Source organism: Vulpes vulpes, chromosome 10 (genome assembly GCF_048418805.1).
Source record: "Vulpes vulpes isolate BD-2025 chromosome 10, VulVul3, whole genome shotgun sequence".
Lineage (NCBI taxonomy): Eukaryota > Metazoa > Chordata > Mammalia > Carnivora > Canidae > Vulpes > Vulpes vulpes.
In genome coordinates, this window is record NC_132789.1 from 65,473,873 (window position 1) to 65,499,418 (window position 25,546).

At 35.9% G+C, this 25,546-nt stretch overlaps 1 protein-coding gene across 24 annotated transcripts in view; it reads right to left on the reverse strand.

Moving 5' to 3' along the window:
- The window catches only part of MGAT4C (MGAT4 family member C), a 716,481-nt gene that overhangs the window by 302,653 nt on the left and 388,282 nt on the right, over nt 1-25,546 (reverse strand). For all 24 annotated transcript variants that reach the window (XM_072724523.1, XM_072724519.1, XM_072724521.1 and 21 more), the window contains one exon: nt 24,637-24,697. Coding sequence is in view for 2 of the 24 variants with exons in the window: in XM_072724519.1 (XP_072580620.1) it covers nt 24,637-24,697 (61 nt within the window). In the remaining 22 variants the exon portion in view is untranslated. The remainder of the gene's footprint in view (nt 1-24,636; nt 24,698-25,546) is intronic.

The window sequence follows — 25,546 nt, forward strand, 5'->3', positions numbered from 1 at the left end:
TTCATTTTATCAGATCATGTTTGATTTTGATATATTTATTTATTTCCTTTTTGTTTTTAACCACTTTTAGCTGTACATTTTGTAACTACACATGTGATTTAAACCCAGGAGTAATTAGAGCATATTTCAAATGTGCCACTTTATTAAGTGTGAATTTTAAAGGGAGGATTATATAAGCAACATAGTAATTGTACTTTTTTGAATATTCTAACTTTATATTAGGAGGTAAAATGATAAGAATATAAAAACCTTGGTAACTAATCCATAAAGAAATAAAGTTGTTTGTTTTTTTGTCCTTCCTGTGCAAAGCAAAATAGGAAAATAGTCAATAATTCTTCTCCAGAAACATTTGCTCTCTGTCCCAGATTTATGTCTGGATGTTTACTTGGTTTGCATCATTCTCAAGAGATATGGCTTATTAGAGCCACTCGATGGAAGTCGTAGAAATCTAATGACAATTGTTTGTTTTTCCCAAAGAACTACTTCCTAATGATTATTATTCAACCCTGCAGTATTAAAATGATATGTTCAGCTCTAGAGGAGAGTTTATAAAAATTATTTCAGTTATATTGATACCTGTTATAGAATAAATGTCAAATTTTCTGACCTATAGTAGATGTTTAGAAGCAGATCAATTGTTTTAATATAAGTGTTGCCTACTTCACTGATGCTTCACGCAAGCATGAATAACAATGTGAAGCTAGCAGATCAATACCGTGCATGTTTCTTTGTAGCAGCAGACATTCAAACACAGACATTTATTTTGTTATAATACTTTAAATTCAATTACCTCTAATATAATTTAGTTCAGAGTAGCTGCTAATACTGGGGATTATAGAGGGCTGTTTTTCCTTCCCTTAGCCATGTATTGGTCGCCTTTCATGTCTTTTCATATGAATTTCTCATTAATCATTACATACTTCAGTGACAGATAAAACAAGTATTTATTTAGAAATTACTATAGCTTTGTGATACATGGCCCAAGAAATCCTTAACCAAACTCACAAATAAAATGTACAATGGAATACTGGCAAAAGTTTCCAGCTCTAACTGTGCCATTAAATAGGACTGTGATTTAACCTGACTTTACTTCTGGGCTTTCAGGATGGGTAAATCCAAAACTCTCTAGAGCTCAGTCTGTTTATCTGCAAAGTGGGTAGAGTGAAAGGACCTAAAGGAGACACTATGTTAAAATCAATAAAAATTCATGCTTGACACAGGGCTTTCTATGAAGTTCTTTTAATTCTATTACCATCAAGGGGTCAAAATGGTGTAGTGAGCATCGCATGAGTTTTGAAGTTAGAAAGAACACTTTAATTCTACTAATTGTCTATGTGATTTTGAGGACAATATATTTGCAACGTGAGTGTGCTTATTATTTATAAAGATGAAGATGATATTTTTTATATAATATCATTGGAGGGTTAAAGTAGATAAGCCAATCTTTTCATAGTAAACAGCCAGTAGGTATTAGTTTTGTTCTCTACCCAGTCACGTAGCTGACGAAAAGAATCAGAAAAATTTAAATCCATTAGACTGTAATAAATAGCAAAATTTGTATTACAGAAAAGGTAGATGAAGTTACTAAAGAGTACATTAACATTTAATTTATAAGTAAACATAGGTCATATTTAATGGCACAGAAAAGAACTGTATTTGTAGAACCAATTTATCTAATCATTAATTTAAAAGTTTTTTTTAAAAAAATACTTGAACTTTTACATCTCTGGAAGTGAGCAAATATTGTACCACTTTTTCTTCTCCAAACAACAACCAAAAAATACAACAGAATATGAACAATGAGAAATGAAAACAGTCAACTATTAAAGCCAAACTATTTTAACTAACTCCAAAAGGCACTCTAAAAGAGCCCTACTTTATTACCTCTTAAACAACAACAAAAATAAGGTAGTAAGACAGTTGAGGATGATCTAGGCAAGCTGTATTTTAATGTCAAGAAGCTTTTTTTTATATGACTTCCTCAAATATCAGAACCCTTTTGCGTCAGCTCCAGCTCCCTCTCTTAGATTTGTTCTTAAAATAACTAGAGTCATATCATTAAAATAATTATAATCAGTTATGTAAGTACAGTAAGATACAAACATATAAGAAAAAACTGTAAAAAATGCTTTTACACTTGCTTTCCTATCAATTTACAATAAAGCATAATATAATTTCACCATCACCTTGAGGTCCTAGGATGCCCCACACTATACACTGCCAACAAAATATTATCTCCACAGATGTGCAAGGATTAGAAGATTTATATCAGGTAAAGGACAAGGTTCTTTTTCTGCAAGTTTTCCATCTGCTACTTGCCTCAACTAGCTTGTTAAAATTAAAGATACTACTAATTTAGGGCACAGTGCTATGGTAGGGAGAAGCAGGAAGGACTATGAGGAGTTTCCCCAATATTCTAATGTCTTTGGAAAGTCCTGCAGGTGGCAATTGTGGGTACTGTTTGAAACTGTTTGTCAGTCTGTATTATTTCCCACATCACCATCCATTTAAGGAGGGCTACCTGCAACAGGATGACCCTCCTGGAAGGCTGCTTAGATTTGTGCTGCGGACTATTCTAGCAGGTGCATTGACTTTTTTCCAAACTCCTGATCATCTTAGCAGCTAATGTGGCTTTTTTGAAGTTTAACCACCAGTGACACCTGGGTGGCTCAGTGGTTGAGCATCTGCCTTTGGCTCAGATCATGATCCAGGGGTCCTGGGATGGAGTCCCACATCAGGGTCCCCATGGGGAGTCTGCTCTTCCCTCTGATTATGTCTCTGCCTCTCTCTGTGTGTCTCTCATGAATAAATAAATAAAATCTTTAAAAAAAGAAATTTAATGACCAATGACATCTGCTAAAATTCCATAAGGCACTCATGTTCACCACTTCAAAGAATGAATTTGGCATGAGTGGTAATGCCATGATTAAGAAAAGTGAGGTTGAATTTGGAGCCTTCATCATCAGAGAAAACCTGAAAGGTCCTGGCTTTCTCTTGAGATATTTCTGGAATTCTTTTACTGAAAAAATTCTGTATACAATTTTACGGTATAACGGTTTTGCTGATATTTCAAATCTGGAACTTAGTAGAAAATGTATTTGTAGATGTGGGTGTGTTCACGTTTACATTTATTTTAAATGAGCAGTCACACCTTCATATTCCATTACTCTAAATGGTGCACTTTACATATATCACCAGATAAAAAAAAAAGCTAATCATGCCATAAGAAAGCCTGAAACACAGTTATGTAATAACATAGTGCATACAATGCATTATACATTTAGAAAGATCTATTTATTTGAAAGATTTTCTGAGTCAGTTTCTATTTAACCACTCTCTGAAATATTGTCATGTAGGCCATTTGCTTAGCTGCTGTATTTTTTTAAAGACAGATTTCACATTTTCTGTGCTGACATTAGAAACTATGTAAGATGAAATAGGGAATGAGCAGATAATGTTTATCGAAAATGCTTACATTTCTGCAGATGGAATATCACCTATGAAAATACTTAGGTTTACTTTCAAAATAAGGAAAATAATCGCTTATATTCAGAATTACTCTGAGGATTTTAAAAAAAATATTTTATATATTTATTCGAGAGAGAGAGAGAGAGAGAGAGAGAGAGAGAAAGATAGAAAGAGAGAGAGAGAGACATGCAGAGACACAGGCAGAGGGAGAAGCAGGCTCCATGCAGGAGCCCGATGTGAGACTTTTCCCAGGACTCCAGGATCACGCCCTGGGCTGAAGGGAGGCGCTCAACCACTGAGCCACCCAGGCATCCCTACTCTGAGGATTAAATGAGATATTGTACATAAAGGAAACAGAGAATAACAGGCATTGAGTAAAAATAGTCAATAAAAACTAGCCATGATTAATTTATTATTGTATTTATTATTAATTTCATCCAGTAGTGCCTAAAACATGTTGATCTTTAACAACAAAATATGTTGCTTTTAATACTGGCCCTATCTTTGTACTTATCTATATGGCATGTTCCATGCTTATGTCTATGACTACTTCAGTATCGCTAAGTCTACCTACACACACACACACACACACACACACACACACACAAGAATGACTATCAATAGTTTTTTTTTTTTTTTTTTTTAATTTATGATAGTCACAGAGAGAGAGAGAGAGAGGCAGAGACACAGGCAGAGGGAGAAGCAGCCTCCATGCACCGGGAGCCCGATGTGGGATTCGATCCCGAGTCTCCAGGATCGCGCCCCGGGCCAAAGGCAGGCGCCGAACCGCTGTGCCACCCAGGGATCTCCTGACTATCAATAGTTAAAGAAAAATATTTAGAAAACTATCTTTTAAAATCAGGGTCAATTGTATGTGTAAGAGTATATGCATTTGAATGAGTTTTTATACTTAATTGTATGACTTTGTAAAGCATACTTAAATAAGATAGTAATAATTAGTCCAGTTGGTGGATATTATAACAGTAATCAAGATCATTTCTTGAGCACTGGCTTTGAAGTAGTTTGCACTTTTGTTTTACTCCTAAAAACACCAGTTACCCTCCTCCCTTTCTTCATTTTCTTCCCCTTAGTCCCAAAACCACTTTTAACTTTTGTAGCTGCTTTCTTAACGCTACGTCTTACTTACTCTGTTTTCAGTTTTAGGCGCCATATATTGATTACTCACTAGGACAGTAAGGAACTTAGCACTCTTTCCTTAAACTCTAACTACACATGTACAACCTTCCTGCAACTCTTTCTATCTAATGTATATTGTAATGTAAGCCAAATAAAAATCCAAATTTTGACAATACAGATGCTATTTACACCACAGTTATATAGTCATTGGTGATTTGTTTGCATATTTCACATAACTCTTAGTTTTTCTTAAGAATAACTGCTCAAACTTCTTACATTTATTTATTTATTTTTTGTTACGACTTATTCACCTTAAACATTCACCTATTCAAATCTCCTCTTTAAATGATCAGATACAATAGGTCTATCAATTTCCTCCTTTCGGAGAAATTTCTTAGAGAGCCTTCTGATATGCTCAGACTTGGCCTGCTGTATGCCTGGCACACAGTCATTATCCTGTTTCCCCTACACCATTATCCTGGGGATGCCTGTTGCTTTTATTATTATTTAAATCTCTGATTTAGGGATCCCTGGGTGGCGCAGTGGTTTGGCGCCTGCCTTTGGCCCAGGGGCGATCCTGGAGACCCGGGATCGAATCCCACGTCGGGCTCCCGGTGCATGGAGCCTGCTTCTCCCTCTGCCAGTGTCTCTGCCTCTCTCTCTCTCTCTCTCTCTCTCTCTCTGTGACTATCATAAATAAAAAAAAATCTCTGATTTAATATGTATATATACAACATATATATTTTCTTCGTATGATCCCTTGTTTTGGTAGAGGACATTCTTTAGTAGCTTTCTGACAAATGGTGCATAAAAACTAATGCTTTGACACCTTGGATGCCTAATGAAGTATTTAATCAATCTCCACATTTGATGGATACTTTGGACATAATTCTACACTGGACATTATTTCTCCTCAGAGAGTCTTGACCAATAATAATTAATTGTAATTTTTAACACGACACAAATCATGTAATATCTTTATATTTGTACAGCTGGGCTCCCCTTAGATCCTCTTCATCAACTTGTTCCATTCTTTCCTTCAAAAACATTTACCAACTAAATTTTTGTAGGTATCTTTGTCTTTAAAGATTGTGGTTTGTGAAAGCATTCAAATTTGGTAGAAAATAAGTGCTGTTCAAAAATGCCAATACATTCTAGTTTCTGGTGTTTTACATCTAATCTCTTTATTGTCCTGCCCAATCCCTGAAAGTCTGCAGAAACTTCCATATTCCATAATTTTAATATTTTAGTAAGCCTCACTTACTCTTATTTTCATCCACTGTATTATTTACTGGCATTTCCAATCTGGAAAGTTATGTTTTTCAGTTTTTGAAACTGTATTAAATTTTATTGAGGGCAGCCTGGGTGGCTCAGCGATTTGGCACTGCTTTCAGCCCAGAGTGTGATCCTGGAGACCCAGGATCGAGTCTCATGTTAGGCTCTCTGCATGGAGCCTGCTTCTCCCTCTGCCTGTGTCTCTGCCTCTCTCTCTCCTCTCTGTGTTTCTCATGAGTAAATAAATAAAATCTTTAAAAAAATATTTTATGGATGATTTCCCACCCATTTTATTTCTCTTGTTTTTGAAATTCCATACTTTAGGTGTTGGGACCCCTAGATGAATACACTATTTTGCTTATTTTTCTGTCCTATTTTTCATCTATTTGTCTTTTTGCTTTACTTCCCGGGGATTTTTAAAAAATTTACCTTCCAACACTAGTTGCGGCTCCATGCTGAGTAATATCGGAACTGAGGCAAAGGGAAAAATAGTAATACTGATCTTGTCTTTATTTATTTTTTATTTTTTTATTTATTTATGATAGTCACAGAGAGAGAGAGAGAGAGAGAGAGAGAGAGAGAGAGAGAGAGAAGCAGGCTCCATGCACCGGAGCCCTACGGGGGATGCGATCCCGGGTCTCCAGGATCGCGCCCTGGGCCAGAGGCAGGCGCTAAACCGCTGCGCCACCCAGGGATCCGATGTCTTTATTTTTAAAAATATATTTTGGGATGCCTGGATGGCTCAGTGGTTGAGCATCTGCCTTTGGCTCAGGGTGTGATCCCGGAGTCTCACAATGGGCTCCCCACAGGAAGCCTGTTTCTCCCTCTGCCAATGTCTCTGCTTCTCTGTGTCTCTCATGAATAAATAAATGAAATCTTAAAATATATATATATATATACACATATATATAGTTCATTTTATGTTTATGTGTTAATTTTTATTTTTAAAGATATTTTATTAAAGATAGGGTTTTTTTAAATTACTGATTGGAGTAATTGGAGTACCCTTAAATTTTGCACTAAAGTGAGTATCTCATATGATTCACCTTCATCTCAGCCCTGCTTAATGTTTCCTGATGTGGGGCACTTTGTGTGGCTCGGTCAGTTAACTGTCTAACTCTTGAGGCTCCTGTCTTCAGCTCAGGGTCATAAAGTCAAGTCCCACATTGGGATCCATGCTGAGTGTGGAGCCTACATAAAAAGAAAAAAAAAATGTTCCCTGATGTGTATCCTTTCTTAAAGCTAAGTAAAACTGGTGTCAGTGGAAGTCTCTTGTTTTTCCTAAATTTTGTTGTTTATCCAAACCGAGAATACTACAGCTAATGTAGTAGAATTGAAATTACTGAAGTGAAACTTTTAAAAATATGGAAACAATAATTGGAGGAAATGGAGATAATAAAGAAAATAAGATACGAAAATAAACAAAAATTCTGACTTAATATGCCTAAAGATATATGAAAATATTGCCACCAAGAATTGGATACTATTTTCAAAACGTGAAATATCCAGAGTACAGTTCTCTATTTTCAACCAATCTCTATTATTTTTTTTTTTGCCTCTACCTTACCCCATTATTTATCCACCAAACCAGAGGTATCTTGTGCTGCAAATAACTAAGACTTCCGGGAATTGTGCAGTGCAATGTCAATTATATCATTTCTTGTCTTTTCCCACTGACAACTTAGGTTACTTTTCTCACATGTTTGTTATTTACTGCTAGTCCAGAGACTTAGCTTGCAAAATGTTGTTGCATTGTTCTCAACACTCAATCTCCCCTAACTTGAAAGTTTGTGTCATATAATGAAAAATAACACTTTAGTTTCATTTTAGTGGAGTGCATGGAGTGAAACCATAGAAGAGGTCAGTCAACCACCTTTACCTGAAATTTAGCTTTTTAAATGTTTATTGTGTTTATACGACACTAACTTTTATCAGCACAAAAAAGAACATAAGTCAAAATTTCTACAATGAGATTGAGATGTGCAAAATATATTTATGTTTTAGCAGAGAATTGGTACGTATCTTCTACGTACCAATACTATACACTATACACTCTTTATTAAACATACAATATTTCAGAGGAGGTGCAAGAGTAGGGTCCCCAAATCACCTGTCCCCAACAAGTTACCTAGATAACCTTCAAGTCATCCTGAAAATCTACGAATTCGGCCTGAGATTTAAAGAGAGACCAGCTGGAATGCTACAGTGAGAAGAGTTCACGCTTCTATCAAGGTAGGAAGACGGGGAAAAGAAATAAAGAAACAAAAGGCCTCCAAGGGGGAGGGGCCCGCGAGGAGCCGGGCTGAGGCTGGGGCGAGTGTCCCCAGGACAGGAGAGCCCCGTCCCGGAGGAGCAGGAGCTGCACCAACCTTCCCGGGCGGAAAGGGGCTCGCAGGGGGTTAGAGCAGGACCCAGGAGGGCAGGGATGCCCTCGGGCTCCCTGGGACGCTAACAGGCACCTGCGCCCCGGGAGATGCTCCGAGCTCCCTAAGGGCTGCAGCGCGCACGGCGTGACCCGGAGCAGCTCGGAGGGGCTCGGGCGGAGGAAGAGGCTCCGTGTGGAAGGGGCGGCCCGGCTCCGGGAGCAGCTCGAGGGGCTCGGGCGGCGGCTCCGCGGAGGGGGCTGCGCGGCGAGGATCGAGAATCTAACAGCGCAGGCTTCGAAGCACAGGGCGCCGGGACACAGCCAAAGATCCTGCCTCCCGGGGGACAGGCAGAGGCCAGGACGGCCCAGAACAGCAAGGACGCTCCTCCCCCGAGATGAGCAGATCAGCGGCCCGCCCCGGAGCCTCCAGGCCCTGCAGTCGGAGAGCCCCGGAGTTACTGCGGGAGCTGACTCCAGGGCTGCAGAGCTGGCCCCGCCACTGGGGTTGTTCCTCCTGGGGCCTCACGGGGTAAACACCCCCCACTGAGCCCTGCACCAGGCAGGGGGCAGAGCAGCTCCCCCAAGTGCTAACACCTGAAAATCAGCACAACAGGCCCCTCCCCCAGAAGACCACCTAGACGGACAAGTTCCAGGGGAGGTCAAGGGACTTAAAGTATAAAGAATCAGAAGATACTCCCCCGTGGTTTTTTTTTTTTTTTTTTTTGGTTTGTTTTGTGTTTTTTTTTTTTTTCTTTCTTTCTTTTTGCTTTCTGATTGCTTCCTCCACCCCCTCTTTTTTTTCACCTTTCTTTTTCTTTCTCTTTTTCTTCTCTTTTTTCCCTTTTTTTCTTCTTTCTCTTTTTTCTTTTTCTATTTTCTTTCCTTCTCTCTCTCTCTTTTTCTCCTTTTCCCAATACAACTTGTTTTTCGCCACTCTGCACTGAGGAAAATGACTAGAAGGAAAACCTCACCTCTGAAGAAAGAATCAGAAACAGTCCTCTCTCCCACAGAGTTACAAAATCTGGATTAAAATTCAATGTCAGAAAGCCAATTCAGAAGCACTATTATACAGCTACTGGGGGCTCTAGAAAAAAGCATAAAGGACTCAAGAAACTTCATGACTGCAGAATTTAGACCCAATCAGGCAGAAATTAAAAATCAATTAAATGAGATGCAATCCAAGCTAGAAGTCCTAACAACGAGGGCTAACAAGGTGGAAGAACGAGTGTGTGACATAGAAGACAAGTTGATGGCAAAGAGGGAAACTGAGGAAAAAAGAGACAGTCAATTAAGAGATCATGAAGACAGATTAAGGGAAATAAACGACAGCCTGAGGAAGAAAAACCTACGTTTAATTGGGGTTCCTGAGGGCGCCGAAAGGGCCAGAGGGCCAGAATATGTATTTGAACAAATCCTAGCTGAAAACTTTCCTAATCTGGGAAGGGAAACAGGCATTCAGATCCAGGAAATAGAGAGATCCCCCCCTAAAATCAATAAAAACCGTTCAACACCTCAACATTTAATAGTGAAGCTAGCAAATTCCAAAGATAAGGAGAAGATCCTTAAAGCAGCAAGAGAAAAAAAAGTCCCTGACTTTTATGGGGAGGAATATTAGGGTAACAGCAGACCTCTCCACAGAGACATGGCAGGACAGAAAGGGCTGGCAGGATATATTCAGGGTCCTAAATGAGAAGAACATGCAACCAAGAATACTTTACCTAGCAAGGCTCTCATTCAAAAGGGAAGGAGAGATAAAGAGCTTCCAAGACAGGCAGGAACTGAAAGAATATGTGACCTCCAAACGAGCTCTGCAGGAAATATTAAGGGGGACTCTTAAAATTCCCCTTTAAGAAGAAGTTCAGTGGAACAATCCACAAAAACAAGGACTGAATAGATATCATGATGACACTAAACTCATATCTGTCAATAGTAACTCTGAACGTGAATGGGCTTAGACCCCATCAAAAGGCGCAGGGTTTCAGACTGGATAAAAAAGCAGGACCCATCTATTTGCTGTCTACAAGAGACTCATTTTAGACAGAAGGACACTTACAACCTGAAAATAGAAGGTTGGAGAACCATTTACCATTCAAATGGTCCTCAAAAGAAAGCAGGGGTAGGCATCCTCATATCAGATAAATTAAAATTTACTCCGAAGACTATAGTGAGACATGAAGAGGGACCCTATCTCATACTCAAAGGATCTATCCAACAAGAGGACTTAACAATCCTCAATATATATGCCCCGAATGTGGGAGCTGCCAAATATTTAAACCAATTAATAACCAAAGTGAAGAAATACTTAGATAATAATACACTTATACTTGGTGACTTCAATCTAGCTCTTTCTACCCTCAATAGGTCTTCTAAGCACAACATCTCCAAAGAAACGAGAGCTTTAAATGATACACTGGACCAGATGGATTTCACAGATATCTACAGAACTTTACATCCAAACTCAACTGAATACACATTCTTCTCAAGTGCACATGGAACTTTCTCCAGAATAGACCACATACTGGGTCACAAATCGGGTCTGAACCGATACCAAAAGATTGGGATAGTCCCCTGTATATTCTCAGACCATAATGCCTTGAAATTAGAACTAAACCACAACAAGAAGTTTGGAAGGACCACAAACACGTGGAGGTTAAGGACCATCCTCCTAAAAAATGAAAAGGTCAACCAGGAAATTAAGGAAGAATTAAAAAGATTCATGGAAACTAATGAGAATGAAGATACAACCGTTCAAAATCTTTGGGATGCAGCAAAAGCAGTCCTGAGGGGGAAATACATCGCAATACAAGCATCCATTCAAAAACTGGAAAGAACTCAAATTCAAAAGCTCACCTTACACATAAAGGAGCTAGAGAAAAAGCAGCAAATGGACCCCATGCCCAGCAGAAGAAGAGAGTTAATTAAAATTCGAGGAGAACTAAATGAAATCGAGACCAGAAGAACTGTGGAACAGATCAACAGAACCAGGAGTTGGTTCTTTGAAAGAATTAATAAGATAGATAAGCCATTAGCCAACATTATTAAAAAGAAGAAAGAAAATACTCAAATTATAAAATCATGAATGAGAAAGGAGAGATCACTACCAACACCAAGGAAATACAAACGATTTTAAAAACATATTATGAACAGCTCTATGCCAATAAATTAGGCAATCTAGAAGAAATGGACGCATTCCTGGAAAGCCACAAACTACCAAAACTGGAGCAGGAAGAAATAGAAAACCTGAACAGGCCAATAACCAGGGAGGAAATTGAAACAGTCATCAAAAACCTCCCAAGACACAAGAGTCCAGGGCCAGATGGCTTCCCAGGGGAATTCTATCAAACGTTTAAAGAAGAAATCATACCTATTCTACTAAAGCTGTTTGGAAAGATAGAAAGAGATGGAGTACTTCCAAATTCGTTCTATGAGGCCAGCATCACCTTAATTCTGAAACCAGACAAAGACCCCACCAAAAAGGAGAATTACAGACCAATATCCCTGATGAACATGGATGCAAAAATTCTCAACAAGATACTAGCCAATAGGATCCAACAACACATTAAGAAAATTATTCACCATGACCAAGTAGGATTTATCCCTGGGACACAAGGCTGGTTCAACACTCATAAAACAATCAATGTGATTCATCATATCAGCAAGAGAAAAACCAAGAACCATATGATCCTCTCGTTAGATGCAGAGAAAGCATTTGACAAAATACAGCATCCATTCCTGAGCAAAACTCTTCAGAGTGTTGGGATAGAGGGAACTTTCCTCGACATCTTAAAAGCCATCTACAAAAAGCCCACAGCAAGTATCATTCTCAATGGGGAAGCATTGGGAGCCTTTCCCCTAAGATCAGGAACAAGACAGGGATGTCCACTCTCACCACTGCTATTCAACATAGAACTGGAAGTCCTCGCCTCAGCAATCAGACAACAAAAAGACATTAAAGGCATTCAAATTGGCAAAGAAGAAGTCAAACTCTCCCTCTTCGCCGATGACATGCTACTCTACATAGAAAACACAATAGCCTCCACCCCAAGATTACTAGAATTCATACAGAAATTTGGCTGCGTGGCAGGATACAAAATCAATGCCCAGAAGTCAGTGGCATTTCTATACATTAACAATGAGACTGAAGAAAAAGAAATTAAGGAGTCAATCCCATTTACAATTACACCCAAAAGCATAAGATACCCAAGAATAAACTTAACCAAAGAGGTAAAGGATCTTTACCCTAAAAACTATAGAACACTTCTGAAAGAAATTGAGGAAGACACAAAGAGATGGAAAAATATTCCACGCTCATGGATTGGCAGATTAATATTGTGAAAATGTCAATGTTACCCAGGGCAATTTACACGTTTAATGCAATCCCTATCAAAATACCATGGACTTTCTTCAGAGAGTTGGAACAAATTATTTTAAGATTTGTATGGAATCAGAAAAGACCCCGAATAGCCAGGGGAATTTTAAAAAAGAAAACCATAGCTGGGGGCATCACAATGCCAGATTTCAGGTTGTACTACAAAGCTGTGTTCATCAAGACAGTGTGGTACTGGCACAAAAACAGACATAGATCAATGGAACAGAATAGAGACTCCAGAAGTGGACCCTGAAATGTATGGTCAACTAATATTCGATAAAGGAGGAAAGACTATCCATTGGAAGAAAGACAGTCTCTTCAATAAATGGTGTTGGGAAAATTGGACATCCACATGCAGAAGAATGAAACTGGACCACTCTCTTTCACCATACACAAAGATAAACTCAAAATGGATGAGAGATCTAAATGTGAGACAAGATTCCATCAAAATCCTAGAGGAGAACACAGGCAACACCCTTTTTGAACTCGGCCACAGTAACTTCTTACAAGATACATCCACAAAGGCAAAAGAAACAAAAGCAAAAATGAACTATTGGGACTTCATCAAGATAAGAAGCTTTTGCACAGCAAAGGATACAGTCAACAAAACTCAAAGACAACCTACAGAATGGGAGAAGATATTTGCAAATGACATATCAGATAAAGGGCTAGTTTCCAAGATCTATAAAGAACTTCTTAAACTCAACACCAAAGAAACAAATAATCCAATCATGAAATGGGCAAAAGACATGAAGAGAAATCTCACAGAGGAAGACATGGACATGACCAACATGCACATGAGAAAATGCTCTGCATCACTGGCCATCAGGGAAATACAAATCAAAACCACAATGAGATACCACCTCACACCAGTGAGAATGGGGAAAGTTAACAAGGCAGGAAACAACAAATGTTAGAGAGGATGCGGAGAAAAGGGAACCCTCTTACACTGTTGGTGGGAATGTGAACTGGTGCAGCCACTCTGGAAAACTGTGTGGAGGTTCCTCAAAGAGTTAAAAATAGACCTGCCCTACGACCCAGCAATTGCACTGTTGGGGATTTACCCCAAAGATTCAGATGCAATGAAACTCCGGGACACCTGCACCCCGATGTTTATAGCAGCAATGTCCACAATAGCCAAACTGTGGAAGGAGCCTCGGTGTCCATCGAAAGATGAATGGATAAAGAAGATGTGGTCTATGTATATAATGGAATATTCCTGAGCCATTAGAAACGACAAATACCCACCATTTGCTTCAACGTGGATGGAACTGGAGGGTATTATGCTGAGTGCAGTAAGTCAATCGGAGAAGGACAAACAGTGTATGTTCTCATTCATTTGGGGAATATAAATAATAGTGAAAGGGAATATAAAGGAAGGGAGAAGAAATGTGTGGGAAATATCAGGAAGGGAGACAGAACATAAAGACTCCTAACTCTGGGAAACAAACTAGGGCTGGCGGAAGCGGAGGAGGGCAGGGGGTGGGGGGGAATGGGTGACGGGCACTGAGGGGGACACTTGACGGGATGAGCACTGGGTGTTATTCTATATGTTGGTAAATTGAACACCAATAAAAATTAATTTATTAAAAAAACATACAATATTTCAAAGAAGAAAGACATAATGGGCATTTTCTATAGTCTGAAATATATTATTTTGAAAAAAAAAAAAAAAAAAAACCTCATGGTGCAATAGGAACAACCATAGCTCAGTAGTCCAGGGAAGTCTACCAGAAAGGATAACTTCTAAGTTCAGTCATTAAAAAATTAGACTAAGTACTAAAAGAATGACAGGAAACAGGAACATCTCTAGCTAAATGCTAAGTATAATAGTAATGCATGTAACATTCTAGAAAGATAGGAGAACACAGCATGAGGGAAGCCTCATAATTCATTCAGCACATTTATAGCAAGATCTGAAGGCAATAAAGAAAGATAATTGTCAAGGTACTTCTTCAAAAGGATAAGTCACCGATTCTTAACATTATTGAATTAGCAGTGTATTTTTCTGAATTAGAACACTACATATTGACAATAGAAGTATAAATGAGATTTAAATGGACAAATTTACTACTTGACCTGCTAAACACTGTTTGATTTTCAGTTTTATTTAGAAGAGAATAATATTTAATAATATAGGTAGTCTAGATTAAAGAAACTTCCACAATTCATGAAGGAAACATGACAAACAAATGTCAAAGGAAATTCCATTTACTTCCTGTGTAAATGATCTTAAGATACACTACAGAGTTAGGAAAAAAACCCTGAGAACATGAGTTGATTCTGGACATTTTACTAAGGTACTAAGCATAGAGTCTTGGCAAAGCATCTTTAACAAACTGCTATGACCTTTTATTCCAGTGAGCATCTCCCAGTATTTTAAATTTATTATCATGAACAATACAGTCAACAAAAGGAATTAGCAGCAAATAGAATTTTAAAAGAATGTCTTGGTGTTCAAGAAGTTGAAAATCATATTTATACTCAGGTACTAAAGGCTTTGTCTCTGTTACTTATTGTTAGGGAAAATAAATGACTAAAAGCATCTATATCCAAAGGGCTTAACTATATCTTAATTGTCACATTCCTAATGCACTGCTAAAGAGGGCATTTCAACTCATTTGTTTTCTGCCAAGAAACTGTCCCTGATATTTTTTTGTCTATGCATTCATGATTAATTAACATTTTACTAATCCCTTTAAAGCAAGAAATATAATGGGCATTTTAACATGTACTTTAAAAATTATTAAAAGGCATGGGAGTCATCCTCTAATGTACTCACAATAAGTATAATCCCATTGGGAGTACACATGCAAGAATAGAAACGTTGGCTAAATGGTTGTTTTTCCTTCTCTATATATGACTATAAAAGTAAGACTACTCTCCCCAAAGAATATTTTGGCATTTATTTTAGCATGAATGGTATTTACTCTGCTATTCTCCTCTCACCTTTCCATTATACAGGTAAACACACTCATTTACTCTTGAGAATATTTTATTCATGGGCAGTGACATTGAAATTGGAACCACACTCTTTTGTCCTTTCCTAAGCTTGAAGGAAAATAAAGATATATTTTTCTTTATGAATTATGATCATTTTTGTAGCTGAGAAAAATGATGGATAAAGATTAAGGCATTTGGTTAAGAATAATACAACATTGATTTTTTTCATGTTCCTATCATCATTAAAATTTTGATACCTTTATTTCTTTCTTTAAGTTTTGGATATCCCCACAAGGACCTTATTCATGAGTATCAGTAACTTATAGAACAAAGAACATTGGTATTCTAGACCTTAGCAACATTTGTGATTTGGGACTAGTTTTCAGCTTCTCACAGTATTAATTTTTCCATGTGTAAAGTGGAACATTGACCACTAATGTCCCTATTAACTTCCAATTACCATACTGGGGTTTTAATTATTTACCCAGGTCTTAAGGTCTCTCATTTAAATATTATATGCAAATCACGATTTAATTTTCATTTTGTAAGTTTTCAAATGTCTTTTCACATAAAATAAATGTGTGAACAGCATTTTTTATTCAGTTATTATGGCTGAGTATTAAAATTTTTCAATCACACACTGGGAAACATTTTAATAAATATACTAATTTATATTTAACATTTATTGTAATACTTATTATTTCAGTTAATGCCATGATTATTTAGTATTTACTTAATATGATAAAAAATTGTAGCCAAATAAAATAGATACCAAGACAAAGAGTATTACCAGATATCAAGAATATTATTTCACAGTGATAAAAGGAGTCAGTCCATCAGGAAGATATAACAAACCTAGTTATATACATACTTAAGAGCAAGGTTTAGAAATACATGAGACAAAATTACAGAATTGAAGAAATAAATCTCAAATCCACACTTGTATGGAGAGTTTACCACTGCTTTGGTAATTGAGAGCAAGAAGACCAAAAAAAAAAAAAAAAAAAAAAAAAAAAAAAGCCAAAAGCCAATGAACTAAATTATCAGCTCATTTAAACTAATTGACACCTATAAAGTGCTACTCCCCAAATTGAAAGATACAATATTTTTAGAGGAGGCTGCAGGATAACTCCCAGTAAATTTCCAATAATTAAATAATGTACACAGTATACTGTTTTGACACAAAGCTATTTACTAAAAATTGATTTTAAAAGATGGATAGAAAATTTCCAAATAAGAAATTAAATATTAAATATGTAAAGAATCTATGGATCAAAGAAAGAATCAAAAAGTAACTTAGATACTATTTCAGATTTTGTGATAAAGAAAGCAGATCATGCCAAAACCTGTGGAACACAGTTTAAGGGGTACATAGAAAAAAAACGGATAATTTTAAATTTTTCTACTAGTAAAGACACAAAGTATAAAAAAAGACCTAATTTTCTATGTTCAGAAGTTAGAAAATAAGAATCAGTTTAAAAATAAAAAAGAGTAGAAGAAAAAAAAATTAGTGATAGGAGCAGATAGTAATACATTTGAAAATGAAAAATATTTTAAAAATCAACAAAGTCAAAACTGCTTTCTTTGACAAGACTGATAAAATTGATATATCCTTACCCAGTTTCATAACAAGAGGGTAAATTCAAAATACCATTATCAGAAATGAAGTGAACAATATTACAAATCCAACCCACAGTAAAGATTCATAATAGTACTTTCTGAATAGTTTTATGTAAATAGATGCACTAATTAAGAAAACAATAGACAAATTTTCTAAAGGACAGAAACTGCCATAACTGACATAGGGTAAGAAAGAAAATATGAACATCCCTTTATCCATTAAGAAAATTATATTTACAATTCAAAACTTTTCCACAAAGAAAATCCCAGGAGCTATTCGATTATTTGAAGAAGAAATAATATACAAACTTAGAAAATAGAAGGGAAAAGCACTTTCAAACTCATGTCTTTATACCAAATTTGATAAAGACCTGAAAAGAAATAAAAATACAGTACAATATTTCTCACAAACATAAATATAAAATCTTTAATGTAATATTAGCAAAGTAAATCATGCTATATATATGAAAGATGCTATATGATGACCAACAGGAGTATATTCCAGCAATGCAAGTTTGGTTTGGAATTCAGAAATTAATGCAATTTGATATGTAAAAAGTGTAGAGAAGACAAGTAATAAGATCATCTCAAAAGATACAGAAAAAATATAAAATCTAGCACTCATTTGCAATAACAACTCTTAAAAATCTAGGAATAAAGTAGAACCTTCTTAATCCCATTAAGAGTATACATGAAAACTAGAATACTTGCAGAGAAACACTGAATGTGTGTCTCTTAACATAGACAATATGATAACAGAATCAGTTCTCACCATGTTTTATTTTATTTTTTTTTCTAATTTTTATTTATTTATGATAGTCACAGAGAGAGAGAGAGAGAGAGGCAGAGACACAGGCAGAAGCAGGCTCCATGCCCCGGGAGCCCGACGTGGGACTCGATCCCGGGTCTCCAGGATTGCGCCCTGGGCCAAAGGCAGGCGCCAAACCGCTGCGCCACCCAGGGATCCCTTCTCACCATGTTTTAAAAAAGATTTATTTATTTTAAAGAGAGCACCTGCACTAGCAGGGGATGGGGCAGAGGGAGAGGGAAAGACTCCTCAATCAGACTCCCCACCAAGCATGGAACCCAATGTGGGGCTTGATCCCAGGATCCTGAGACCATGACCTGAGCTGAAATCAAGAGTTAGACAATTAACCAACTGAGTCACCCAGGACCATTAGTTCTCACCATTTCTATTCAACATTGTAATGGAAGCTCTAGTTAATGAAATTGAACAAGAAGAATGAAAATGCAAGTGTTGGCATAACAATTTTAATCAGATTATATTTTATATATTATATATTATATATTATATATATTTTACATATATAAAAGCCTATGGAATGTATAAAAAATACATGGAGTAATAAATGAATTTAGCAAGTCCATAGGATAGAAGGTCAGCAAAAAATTTATTGTATTTCTATATACCGGAGTAGAAAATGAAAAATTAAAGTGTTACGATTAATAACAGCATCAATAAACATTAAATAGGAATAAATCCAACAAAATATGTGTGATTTCTATTACGGAAACTACAAATTGCTTCAGGCAGTAACAAGGCCTAAATAAAAGGACCTATGTCACCTTCATAAGATGAGAAGACTCAGTATTTTAAGGATGTGAATTCTTCCTGACTTCTTAGCCTTAATATGAGTTCAGTCAAAATATCATAAGAATATTAGCTGATTCTAAGATGAAATGGAAGAGGATCTAGAGGAGTTAAAATGCTCTTGAAAATGAATACATTTGGCTGAGTTACACTAACACATTTCAAAACTCGCTCTTAACCTACAGTAATAAACATATGAATAGCATACTTCAAGTATTTAATAATACACAAATAGGTGAATAGAACAATAAAAATTTCACACAAACAGGGGATCCCTGGGTGACCCAGCTGTTTGGCACCTGCCTTTGGCTCAGGGTGTGACCCTGGAGTATCGGGATCGAGTCCCACATGGGACTTCCTGCATGGAGCCTGCTTCTCCCTCTGCCTCTCTCTCTCTCTTTCTCTCTCTCTCTCTCTCTCTCTCGGTCTCTCATGAATAAATAAATAAAATCTTTAAAAAAAAATTCACACAAACATTTTCAGTTACCTTTGGAACAAGGTCTGAGCTAAAAATGATTCTTGATCCCTATTTTTTTCAATACACAACATTTAATCTAGCTGGTTTATACAATTAAAAGCTTGAAGCAAAAAGATTCTAGATGAAAATTTAGGAGAATGACTGCACTCTGAAATATGCCAAAATTCTTAAGTAATACATAAAACACCAAACAATAACAGTTTGCATTTACTTTTCCTAGTATAAATGTTTTCAAATAATGATATTCTAAAACTAGAGCTAGGCAACATGGAATCATGGGAAGATCATGACCTTAATAAGGGTGATCTGATTAAATTAGTTCAGTAAGTATTGGGTTAAACACCAACTGTTAGTGTAAGAATTCTTTAGGCTTTAAAAAAAAATTTTTTTAAAGATTTTATTTATTTATTCATGAGACACTCAGAGAGAGAGAGGCAGAGACACAGGCAGAGGGAGAAGCAAGCTCCATGCAGGGAGCCTGATGTGGGACTCGATCCCAGGACTCCAGGATCACTCCCTGAGCCAAAGGCAAGCACTTAACTGCTGAGCCACCCAGGCGTCCCTCTTTGGACTTTTAATAAGCAAATGTGCTTTTTCATTCTTTAAAAAAGATATTTGGTATAATATTTTCCAAATTTCTTTGTTAATTTCAAAGAGACTATCATCAGTTATCAAAAAATGAATGATCACAAAATTTCTATTTACATGTTTCATTGTGTATGGCATAAAGAATATATTTCAGGAAGTTAATAGATTACACTCATCTTGTTCTTTTGTTCATGAAAGTCTAATTAAATATTTGACCTCCTCTTTTTTTTTTGCATTTTACGAGTCATCATCCTCATGAGTTTTTCCTCAAGTGTGTCTCTGAGAGATAAGCCCTCTATCACTGATATTTTATTTCAGGCTTCCTGCTTTATTAGTTTATTGAGTATTTGTCAAAGTCATTAGAAGTTTTGTACATATTGATAATGTTCCTCCTCTAATTTATTTTGTAAAGTGAAGCCAGATTAAGTACATACACCTACACATAAGCAAACCATACAAACAAGTGGGAGTGCATGTATGTGCCTGTATGTATTTATCACATACAAGAAGAAAATCCTGTGGTACCTAGTACCAGATTTTTCTGTATGAGCTGTCATTCAAAATAACCACACTTTTATTTTCTATGCTTCTAAAGGAAAAAGAGATTGGACATGTTCAAGGGACAGAGCTAAAGGCCCACAGAATCACTAGTTCCTCAAACTAGTGTTGGATCTTCCACAATCTTGTTCTAATCTACATTCAAATAAAATGTCCATTCATAGCCAAAGATAACATAATACATCTAGCTATAGCTCAGATGATAAGCGATAAGCAACTAATTCCTACTAATACCTTCTTCATGCCTTTCCTTATGCCATTCCTTATGCCAAGTATTCCTTCAACTTTCTTTGAAGCTTGTGTCCACTCCTTTTCATCTTCTATTTTATAGTTGAAGCCCTACTGTATTTTTGAAAGTGGACATCGAATTTCCTTACTATATATTGATTTCATGGTGAGAGTTAACAATTTATTGAGTAAATCTATAGATTTTTTGCACAGTTTCATATATACAGACATAGTCATCTCAATCAATGCTTATAAAATAAATGGGGTTTTTAATAACCAGATATTTTTTATTGTTTTTCTTTAAACTATTTAAAAGACATCCACAGAATGTTTTGTAACTACTCTTAGACAATACTAGTTATGTGTGTCATGGCACTTAATACTTAATAAGTTTGGTAGGCTTTAGTTGTGGAGTGAGGAAGCTATTAAGGTCTGAAACTTGCTGACTTCTCTATTTGTTTTTTTTTTTTTTTTGACTTCTCTATTTGTATACAATGAGTATTTGCAATCATTTTTTAAATAAACTGGCGAGTATATAGCATTTGATCCCATTTCTAGAATGATTTGGTTTTCATTATCTAACCTCGCTGGTTCAACAAATTTTATCAACTATTTGCTATATTTCAGGCACTGTGCTGGGCACTAAATATTGTGCTTAACTGTTGTAAGAGACACAAACAAAACAAGGAAATAATTTTTTCTCTTCTCTTTACATTTATTATTGTATAATAAAATATAAATAAAATGCTTACAATTATGGTAAATGCCATGAAGTAAAAAAAAAAAAAAGAAGTTCATAAGAAGTGATGGCAAGCTTGGATGCTTTAAAAAGACTTTTTAAAAAATGACATTTAATTTAATTTAGCGGAGTCTGAAAGGTGGGTAGCTATTCATGTAAAGAACAGAAGAAACTTTGTGATACAGAGAACTGTTTAAAAATACCATTACAACAAAATATTTAAATCCTCTGACTCCAACAAAACCATTTTCTCTGATTTACTCTAAAAAAATATGAATTTAATCTATGTTTTTAAATAGTTTTCCTTTAAAAAGAAAGTAAATATCTCCTAGTGAGATATATAATAGGTTTATGTAAAGACACTGAAAATTCCAAATTTAGACTTTTGTTTCCTCCTCAATAGGAAAAAAATAAATAGAAAGAAGAGAGCAGAAATATGCCTAATTTTATGTACTTTGCATGTAGTAAATTGGTGTTTTTCCCCTAGTTTTATGAACTGCTTTTCTTTTTTCTTTTTTACCAGAGAAATGCTTAACAGAACACGTTGAAATCCTAAAATAATTTTATTAGATATATTTATTTCACACTCTTATTTATTGGGAGGCCTTATAAGGTTTTAAAGTCACAATGTAATTTTGAAGAAACTTCCCCCTGTAAGTAGGATCAACCCTAATCCAGAGGCAGCCCATCCAGGTGCCTTCCTGAAGTTTTAGCAACAAAAAGCATTCTGTTTGTGATAACCATTTCCCCCCACTCCCTGATTGGAATGTCCCTGAATAGGCTCCTGTTGACCTGAGAAATCCATAACCTGAATGCTATGAGACTCCCGCGGTTCTTTGTCTTTAAGCGGGTTTTTTTTTTTTTTTCTTTTACCTTTAAAAGATACCTGTAATTGCTAATCGGGGCTCTTTTCCTCCTCGGAGGCGGAGAGCCCGTTTGCGCAAACGTTCAATAAACCCTCTTGCTAATTGCATCTGCCTGTCTGGGGTCTGAGTCTCTGGGGCGTCCACCGGGACACGTTGGCACCCGTGAGCCAGGGTCCAACAATTTGAAGATTGGGAAGTGTAATGAACATCTTATTTAAATACTATAAATTATGCATAGATGATAGAATAAGTTTTTACAGTAATGCCCTACTTATACTTTAATTCATTAATAAGAAAATTCTGATTTGTGTTAAATGTTCCACATTTTCACATGTAGGACAAATATCAAAAACTTGTACCATATAAATGCAGCATAAATTCATCATTTTTATCCAGTTGGAAGAGTTTTCCTTTTGTTACTTCATGAAATGATCATTTGTTTTGGGTCGCAACAGAGAGTTTAAGGAACAATGTTAAATTAAAAAAGAGAGAGAGAGAGAGAGAACATATAAGTTTATATAGTTACTTTACCCACCATTAAAACTGCTGTCATGCATGCTAAAAACACTTTGAAAAGATTTCTCTGATTGCTTTCACTTAACTACCTCTTTGCCATATATTGGCTTAATTTACACAAAATGAAGCATTTTTAAAACCTAAGGGAAGATATTAGGTTTTAGTTTTATATACCACATAATGGAAATAATAAAAAAAAAGGAGTTTTTGCATTTTCTAAATATCCCACATCCAAAAAGATCTGTACTAAAGTTTCTCAGCACAATTTTAACATGTAAAAATAAGCATCTCTTTCATGTGCTTTTCAAATTTGAACTGGTATCTGTCTCATTTTCCAAGGTATGCCATTTTCTCACAAAATATATATGGGGTAATAAAGTGAAATTTCCACAGCAGAAAACCATATTGTAAATGGGAAAAATCTTTATTTTCTAAAGCTTTTTCTTTGGCAAGATCTGATTCAAATCAGCTCTGCTTTTTTTTTTCTTCCCAGTAAAATTAATGCACTTAAGTACATATTCCTTAAATAAATAAAGAAGCCATGGAAATGCATTAATCAAGAGCTAGAGCATTATTGGGAAATATATTTAAGCTACTTAATCATCAGAATAAATGACTGTGCTAACAACAGAAGGGTTGATTAATTTTTTGTTACAAACACTTGCATATTAATACACAGTTCAATTTTTGTCATTCCCCTTGCTGTTGAAATGTTCTGAGAGATCATCTAACATATGTTCAAATTACCAGCTTTCTAATAGATAAAAATTCAGTTGCAAGAAGCTATATGAATCAAGCATGCACCGTCCCACAGCATAGGTCTGATGACCCCTGAATGTGACCTGCTCCCAGAGGAAAGCAATTTAATGCTCCATCGCACACAGAACAGTATGTATGAATCACAAAACCTCCAGATAAATTAGTGACAGGTACATCTGAATAGGATTCCTTCTAAGTCGCTTATCTGCAGCCAGGCAAGCTTGTTTCACCCTCACTTTCAAAGATAAAGCCACACGGCATGTGGCCGCAGCAGATTCTCAAAAAGCAAACAGCCCCCATCGTCCATTACTGAGGGAAAAAAAAATCTCCTTATTATTTCAGGTACTGTGTACTGTGACAGCAAATGGGATAAAGTGAAAACTATCTGCAGTGGGAAATTCATCAATCAATACCAGGCCTTATGTCTTCTCTAACTTTCATAAGCTCAGTGCCTCTTGCTCTTTCACTTTTATTTTTGACAGTTCTGATACCCCAGAGTTGCAACCATGGCAAAGTTCAAGAACAAAACAACAGGTTATTAAAGACAACTTATCAGAGGCCAAACAGAGAGAAGAGATGCCAACTGCCAACAATTAGTAAGTAGCTGAAAGACAGGTCTATGACAGAAGGAAGAAAGGCACAACAAGCTTTTACCTTTAGCAAACTATGGATTCCATTTGAAAAAACCCAGAGCAAACTGAGGTGCTAAATATATGCTTGAAGCACTCAGGGATGTTGATCATAGAATAGATGAAAAATAAATTATATTCAAAATAACACAAAAGATATGTATTTGTAAGAGATCTTATTTACATAGCTTAGCAACCACAGATAAATTGGAATAGCAAAACTATATAAACTGTATGCTTTAAACTGAATGTCAATGAATAGCACAAATGTATTACCTTCTTCAAAGTTAAGCATTAACTTCAGAAATTCTTTTAAACCTAACAATAAAACAGGTATCACTTTTCACTTTCTGTACTTCTTATAGTCTACAATTATGCTTAATCAAAACTCTCACTACATATCTTAATATAAGCCATGTCATATTACTGGGTCAGTTATATAGCATAGAATTCAATAGCACACACACAAAAAAAAACTGTACTCACGGTTCAGGTTCTGTTGGTAGTCCTTCTCAGGAAAAATCAGGTTTGTGCTTTCTGGGTGAATCTGTGTTAAACCAAAATGACAAAAATCTTAGTTTCCCATGGCACTGCCACTTAGAATGCATACAAATAAACTCCCAGTTAGTCAAGGAGAAAAAAATTGCATTAAAGTGTACTGATTTGTAAATTTGGTCTTTTCAAATGTAGATAATGTTTGCCCCTCCTTCTCCCCCCATATCTTTGCAAAATTTCTGCCCAATGAACTCATTACTGTAGAAACTCAACTATGCCTACGGTCAGTGAATGAAATTCAGGTCTAGGATTAACCTTCATAAACATGCACAATGATTGGGCGTCTGAATTTGAGACAGACAAGGATAATGTTGGAAAGGGAAAACAAAAACAAAAAACATAACTTAGAGACTGTACAATATGATAGATTTAGCTAACTTAACTGTTGTCTTATATATGAGGTGAATCATAGTATTCTAAATGTATAGAAATGAAAGCAAATGTATTTTGAAAATATCAATACCATATCCAATGACGCTTTGGAGAATATAAATATAGCTACTGAATTTACCTTCTTTGAAATTCCACAGGTTTAATTAAATTGGATGTATGTCTTTACAGCGACAATAATTTAAGCAACATTAAACACGATTTAAAATACGCAAGAACTTCAGTTAGCAGGCAATAAAATTATTATTTCTGCTCTATCTAGCTACCGTGTTTATATTGAGTTATTTATTTACAATGTACTTTAACGCTATCAGTAATTTCTTGGAAGTGTCAGTAAATGGAAACTAAAATGTTCAATTAAAACATTAAACTTTACTTGTGAAGTACCATATTATAATGATGTTAGTTTATTTTTTATGAATTAGAAAAAAACATGGGAAAAAATAGAAAA